Here is a 7,723-nt window from a genome sequence, read left to right as displayed (position 1 = left end):
CTACATAAACCAATTAATTGATCATTTTGCATTAAATTAACAAGGGCCCTTAGCATATGTAAGAGTTTAATCAAGCTATATATGTAAGGAGACATGACCATGTAACATACTTCTAGCTTTTAGAAGGCCTGCATGTGCAATGTACCATTTCCTATTAAATAAAAATAAATAAATAAATAAAAAACCACAAGCAACAGAACAGACAGAAACATAATATATATGTAGCTAGCGGTTGGCTTTTTGACAAGTTTAGAAGTACTGAAAATGTTTGTGCTCATCAAACAATAATGTCCTTGCATGTTTCACATGTGAGCATAGTATCATTCATGTTTCAATAGTTTTTTGCACAAGTTGGAAATCCTGATTGTATTGCGGGATTATTGGCTAATTTAAGATGCAAGGAATAATTAATTATAATTAAAGAAGCTGGATCTAAGAATTTCAAGCAACTAAGCTGGCAAGATCTAGGAATGACCAAGATTTTACTAACAGTGTAACTATATCCAGATTATAGATTCAAAAACTAACAGCAAATATTAGTGGGAACGGAGAAACATTCAAGTGTGACATAACATTAATATTTAAACATTCTAATTATCTTACAGTTACAATGGTTAGCAAATAGGCCAGGGTACGTATAACATTATCTTTTTTTTTTTTTTTTTTTTTTGAAACTTCACTTTACACTCATAAACTATATCATGCGTTTTGAGAAGATCCCTTTAAATTTTAAATACTCTCAATTTAACTCTTTAACTTTCAATTTGATTCCAATTGACCCCCGGCCCATATCACATTCAGCCGTTAACTCCTGACGGAAATGAATAAAAATACTAAATTACCCTTCAATTTTTTTTTATAATTTTTAATTTGAAATTAAGGTTAAATTTGGAATTTTATATAAAAATTTTTTTTAAAAAAAAATCAGGGATATAAAGGTCATTTTATCACTTTTAACGTTTAAAAATCTGACGAAGGAGATACATTATATCAAATTGAAAGTTTAGTGGGTGAAATTGAGAGTTTTTGAAATTTTGAGGGATCTTCTCAAAATGTTTGGTAGTTAATTTAGGGGTCTTAAGTGGAGTTTTTTTTTTTTTTTTTTTTTTATCTAGATCTATCACGCTGCTGTACGTACTTGCTATTTTGATGGAGTTCTGTGCAAAGAGTCTCCATTGGTTTTCAAGGTCATCAGCTATACCATATATATATATATATAATCTCATAAACAATTTTGTGTTCGATTTCAACTTTTTCCTACTTTGTGCTGGGTTTTAGATTGCTCAAGTTAGTGTAGCTCTGAGAGATCGATGTAGATCATCACAACCCAAATTTACAAAAAATCAATTTTAAAAAATAATTTTTCTTTCTGAATAAACGATTCTTTTTTTTTTTTTTTTTTTTTCTGAATAAACAATTCACACGTAATATCCTATGAATATATGTAAAATATGTATGATTTGTATAAATGATGTTTCTACCCATGCATTCAATCGATTTTGAATTGCAAATTAAATTAGATTGATCTAAGTATCACAAATTTAGGTCTGGATTCAACCCATGCATTCAATTGATCGAGTTTCTTTCTTTCTTTGTTGGAAGATTCGCATGCAGCACTCCTGAAGGTATTTGGAAATGAAGAAATGGGAGTACTAATGCAAAGCGTCAACTAAGAAATGGGATCTTATATTGTGCTCTCTCTCTCTCTCTCTCTCTCTCTCTCTCTCTATATATATATATATATATATATATATATATATATATATATATATATATATATATATGTATTTGGATTTTTTGGCATATACTTTTGGTGTTGTTTGTTAAACAACATCACATTCCCCCACATTTTTCATCTCATTTTTCAAAAAAATCAACATAAAAACATTATCACTTTTTACTACTATTTAAATAAAAAAATCACTACAAAACAAAATTTTCTCACTTTTCAATATAACTTTTTCACTTTTCTATACTAATTATTACACTCATATTTTTTCTCACCACTCATGAACAGTGCATTGTTGTTTACCAAACAACACCAAAATGTCTAAGTTGTTAATGATCACCGATCAGATATCATCCATATACTTAGTTTGCGTTATGTTTTGAACATACTGTGATTGACTAAAAGTTTTTAATTGATTCTATGTCGCGTCGAAGAGGGCTGAATACAACTTGGTTGGGTTTTGGTGTCCTTAGTCTTCACATACATGTCTATTTCACCGGAGTCTCTACTTGAGACAATCTCTCTCCCCCTTTTTATTTAACAGGTACCATCAATCCCATTTTCCCAATAAAATGGTCAAAGCCCCAAAAAATAAAAAAGATAGTAGAAAGGAAACTTGTGTAGGTCAATTTCGAATGACGATTTTCAATCATCTTCAGTTGTTTAAAACAAACTTGTTAGTGAAATTAATTAGCTACGTACATTAACACTGAAAATGCAAGAAAAATAACAACAAAATAATTTAATTTCAGATTGCTCTCGAATAACAATGACAACAATTGTCATTCAAACTAGAAATGGTAATACATAGAATTCCTTTCAGAACTTGAATTCCTTGCTTACATTGCTTAAGGAAAATGGAACAATGGGTGTGCTTCGTATTTCTAGATCATAACGGATCCCCATTTCAGAACCTTATTGTACACAAATACATTTTTTTTTTTTTTTCTGAAAAAATACAATGCTAAAGAAATTTATCGCGTCCAAGGAAAGTAAACATTCTTGCAATAGTTCAAAGCCATTCAGGGGATGAATCTAAACTTAATAGCCTTTTGGAGGTGGGGGTGATTTGTAAATGTAAGGAGGTGGAGGTGATGGAGATGGAGGTGGAGGTGACTTGTACACATATGGAGAAGGAGGTGATGGAGATGGTGGTGGAGGTGATTTATAAATGTAATGAGGTGCAGGGGAATGTGATGGAGGTGGAGGCGACTTGTAGACATATGGGGGAGGTGGTGATGGTGATGGAGGAGGAGGGGATTTGTAGACATATGGCGGAGGTGGTGATTTAGATGGGGGAGGTGGAAATTTATAGGCATAAGGAGGTGGTGGGGAATGTGATGGAGGTGGAGGCGACTTGTAAACATATGGGGGGGGAGGTGATGGTGATGGAGGGGGAGGAGATTTGTACACATAAGGAGGATGTGAGGATTTAGATGGGGGAGGTGGAGATTTATAGACATAAGGAGGTGGAGGAGAAGGTGATGGAGGTGGAGGCGACTTGTAAACATATGGGGGAGGAGGTGATGGTGATGGAGGAGGAGGGGATTTGTACACATAAGGAGGATGTGAGGATTTAGATGGGGGAGGCGGAGATTTATAGACATAAGGAGGTGGAGGAGAAGGTGATGGAGGTGGGGGCGACTTGTAGATGTATCGGGGAGGAGGTGATGGTGATGGAGGAGGGGGGGATTTGTACACATAAGGAGGATGTGAGGATTTAGATGGGGGAGGTGGTGATTTATAGATATAAGGAGGTGGAGGGGAAGGAGTTGGTGGAGGTGGAGATTTGTAGACATATGGAGGTGGAGGGGAAGGTGATGGAGGTGGGGGCGACTTGTAGACATATGGTGGTGGAGGTGATGGTGATGGAGGAGGAGGGGATTTGTAGATATATGAAGGAGATGGTGATTTAGATGGCGGAGGTGGTGATTTATAGACATAAGGAGGTGGAGGAGAAGGTGATGGAGGTGGGGGCGACTTGTAGACATATGGTGGTGGAGGTGATGGTGATGGAGGAGGAGGGGATTTGTAGATATATGAAGGAGATGGTGATTTAGATGGCGGAGGTGGTGATTTATAGACATAAGGAGGTGGAGGAGAAGGTGATGGAGGTGGGGGCGACTTGTAGACATATGGTGGGGGAGGTGATGGTGATGAAGGAGGAGGGGATTTGTAGACATATGAAGGAGATGGTGATTTTGATGGGGGAGGTGGTGATTTATAGACATAAGGAGGTGGAGGAGAATGTGATGGAGGTGGGGGCGACTTGTAGACATATGGTGGAGGAGGTGATGGTGATGGAGGAGGAGGCGATTTGTAAACATATGAAGGAGATGATGATTTTGATGGGGGAGGTGGTGATTTATAGACATAAGGAGGTGGAGGAGAAGGTGATGGAGGTGGGGGCGACTTGTAGACATATGGTGGAGGAGGTGATGGTGATGGAGGAGGAGGGGATTTGTAGACATATGAAGGAGATGGTGATTTAGATGGCGGAGGTGGTGATTTATAGATGTAAGGAGGAGGAGGTAATGGAGAAGGTGTTGGTGGTGATTTGTAAACGTAAGGAGGAGGGGGAGAGGGTGATGGTGGTGGTGGTGACTTATAGATGTAAGGAGGTGGTGGGGAGGGAGATGGAGGGGGTGGTGACTTATAAACATACGGAGGAGGTAGTGATGGTGATGGTGGGGGTGGTGATTTGTAAACATAAGGGGGTGGAGGAGATGGTGATGGAGGAGGTGGTGACTTGTAAACATATGGAGGAGGTGGCGACGGTGATGGTGGAGGCGGTGACTTGTAAATATAAGGTGGTGGAGGAGATGGTGATGGAGGAGGTGGAGACTTGTAAATATAGGGAGGAGGCGGTGATGGAGATGGCGGTGGGGGTGGGGGTGGGGGTGATTTATACACGTAATGAGAAGGTGGCGGTGAAGACTTGTACCAATATGGTGTGTCGTCATGTCGGTCATGCCCATCATGTCGGTCATGTCCCTCATGCTTTGGTGCCAATAGTGGTGCCAATGGTAGCAGGTGTTTGTGTTGGGGGGATGGTGGTGGTGGTGAGGAATAAAGGTAAGGCTCATTGGCCACCACAGTAGTGGCTATGAGGCAAAATGCTATAGCAGCTACCAATTGAGGCCAAGAGCCCCGGTTTCCCAAGGTACCCATCTCTATCATTTGAGCACTAAAGGAGAAAGCTAGATAAGTCCTTGGAGTTAGACTTGCAAAGTAACGATGAGTGCTAACCCTTTATATAGTGAACTCATCAATCATTCTTGAAAATGATGTTTGTTTTTTAATTCCTATAACAAGCTGTATAATCCTTTGAGTCATCCAAATCTCACTATGCTTTCGTCTTTTCAATGCACAAATAAGTACATAGTTACCTCCAAATGATTTGTCTTTTTTTAGTTTCCTATGAGTAGAGAAATTTCCCAGAATCTCAATTTCGTTTTCATGAACAAAGTCAAAATAGAATGAGTGGATCATCGCTGTTTTATGCAAAAAAAAAATATATATTAGACATGTAAGGCACGTTGTATTGAGACCAAGCTGCAGTTGTCTTCTACTACGTTGGCATACAGAAAGATATCCTTTTTAAATTACAAAGACTTGGTCCTTTATTTCATGCACATTGCTTAATTTTCCATCTAATTAGTTTGTAAGCTTGCAATCTTTGATAAATTGATACGTACCTATGTAAAATTTTGACGCGGCTTTGGGCACAAAGGAAGACTAATGGGATTATGGTTGTGTTCGGTAGAGATGGATTTTATAATTATTATTTTGGTTGACGCATCTGTCGGTGCAACCTCGTGATTCAGCAAATATTACTTAATACAATTTTTAGTAAACTACTCTTGGACCTTTAAAGCTAGCTAGACCTAGAATTAATGTCTTATATATCAACATGGATGTAGAATAATATCCGACAACTTGCAAGGTTCCCTGTAATTTGAAGATTTATGTTATTTTCTATTATCTCCTTATTTGGGGAAGGGGTATATGAGAGAGGGCTACTCTGCACAAGTAGGGAGAGCATCGTCGGTAAAGGAGGCCCCAAGAACTTTCTCTCGAAAAATGCCAAGTTTTAAAAGCTTGGTTTTAAAATGATGTATTACGTACCATCTTATGTACGTTTATCTATTATATTTGTAAATAAAAGCATAATGAAATGGAATGACAGTAACAGAGATGGGGTGGCTCGTTTAGGACATGGCCCCCCAACACAAGGAAAAAAAATATATATACTAAAAAAAATTTAAGGTAAAATTTGTTTTTTAGCCTATTGGTCCCAACCCATTAAAATTTTTAGCATTTGACTTTTACCCATGCCAAATTCTGCCTCTGTCAATGTGAGATGGTGATATATCAGTTTGAAACTAAATTTCAAGCTAGGACCTTTCTAAGGCGACAAGTTTATCAATGTCGACCTTAATCATCAGTAAGTGAAATCAAAAAATTATTTTAAGAGACTTTATCCGTTAGAGGGAATGGTGGGACTATTATTGTTAATCATTGCGTCTAATTTTAAGTAAATTAAACCAAGCAATCATAACTTGGATTTTACCCAAATCACCAAAGAACTTTCCTATAAAATTCATTGCATAAACAGTTAGAATTATTGTTGACCTAGAGCTACTATGCAACACTATGCCTAGATAGCTGAGATCAGGTAATTTGTCTGCAACTTGCCCTATGACTTTCTATCCATTGAGAGAAGCCATTAAAGCAAACCAGATAATTATCTTCATATACAAGAAATACAGTAGTTCTAATAATATTTTCCTTGACATGACAGAACAATAAGTTGGGATCTAGCAACGAAGCATAAACAATTTTTCAGCCTTAGGTTGCATGGAAATTAAAAAAATAAAATAGCGAAACAATAAAAATTTGGTGAGCAAATATTGAAAAAAACACTGATATGAGATAAATTAAAATCTCTAAAATACCATATAATTCTTCAATCTTTTGCCTTTTGGTAGTTAACTGGAAAAAGTGGTAACAATATCAATGGAACAAGCCATATAAACATTTCAAATTTTAAAAAGGCTTAATTGATATATTGTTACAATTCTAATATCCCACAAGGGTTAAAGTCTAATTTTTTTTATCGTTTGGATAGCAAATGAATGGTACAAATTTTTTGTAAGATTAGGCACATAATCTTTGCTTTGAAAACACGGGAGATTTGGTAAGAAAATTAGTAGCATTTATAAACAAGTGCCTTTCAAAACACAACTAATTTCCATGTTGAAGATTCAAATTAAGGAGGCATCAACTCCCTTTGAAGTTTCATAATTTCTTCTAAAATGTCGGCTTGAACTCAATTAGGAAGTTTCCACTGGTTGCCAATTATGAAGCAGCTGGCCGGGCCAAAAACAAAAGGACAAAGAAAAATGGGCCTTTGCCGTGTACTTATTCGGAAAAGATAGACAGACCATGATGTTTTTGTTTTTTTTCCTAATTTGGATAGACTATGATTAAGATCATTCCCTCGGGGCTACACTAGTCTAGTAAGAAGGATAGTCTTAATCACATCCTGTCGAAGGGTAAAGCTATTTATCCTAATCATCCAATAATTGAAATTTGAACCCCACTTAGGACCATCCATGGCTATGTTTGACTTTGCCATTTGCCTTAAAAAAAGAAAATTGCCTAAAACTGTAGCAGATTTGATTAAAGTAAAAAAAAAAAAAAAAAGAAAAAAAAAAGAGTTTTGTAATTATTTTTTTATTTGAATAGTAATAAAAATGGAATTGAGATTTTTAGCTGTCACGAGATAGCAAAGCGTCAGACATCTGACCTCTTCTTCTTTCTTTCTTTCTTTCTTTTCCATTAAAAAAAAAAAAAAAAAATGAAGAAGAGAGATATTAAAGGAAAATTCAAATTTGAGATATTAGCACTAAATTTGAGGTATTAGCACTAAATTTGAAGTATTAGCACTAAATTTAGGATGCTAAAATCCATTTTAAGTGATACAATTCC

The 7,723-nt window shown here is 36.4% G+C and overlaps 1 protein-coding gene across 2 annotated transcripts; it reads right to left on the bottom strand.

Moving 5' to 3' along the window:
• Positions 1–2,770: 2,770 nt before the first annotated feature.
• LOC132163801 (uncharacterized) lies at positions 2,771–4,909 on the bottom strand. Of its 2 annotated transcripts, XM_088518962.1 has the most exons (3): positions 4,798–4,909; positions 4,092–4,602; positions 2,771–3,035 (listed from the first exon to the last, which is right to left on the bottom strand). In XM_088518962.1, exons 1-3 carry the CDS (start codon positions 4,907–4,909, stop codon positions 2,771–2,773), a joined length of 888 nt encoding a protein of 295 aa, XP_088375088.1. The 2 variants fall into 2 exon arrangements, with proteins under 2 accessions (XP_088375088.1, XP_088375087.1); XM_088518961.1 differs by having other exon boundaries at positions 2,771–4,683; positions 4,771–4,900.
• Between the last annotated feature and the right edge of the window lie 2,814 nt (positions 4,910–7,723).

Source organism: Corylus avellana, chromosome 8 (genome assembly GCF_965113065.1).
Source record: "Corylus avellana chromosome 8, dhCorAvel1.hap1.2, whole genome shotgun sequence".
NCBI classification, from domain to species: domain Eukaryota; kingdom Viridiplantae; phylum Streptophyta; class Magnoliopsida; order Fagales; family Betulaceae; genus Corylus; species Corylus avellana.
This window is presented reverse-complemented; position numbering and strand designations above follow the sequence as displayed.

Excerpts from the sequence above, each read along its gene's own strand:
- LOC132163801 (XM_088518961.1), bottom strand. The coding sequence starts at position 4,900 with ATGGGTACCTTGGGAAACCGGGGCTCTTGGCCTCAATTGGTAGCTGCT. Across the intron at positions 4,684-4,770 it reads ACCACCACCATCCCCCCAAC|CACCATATTGGTACAAGTCT; the intron begins ACAAACACCTGC and ends GACATGACGACA.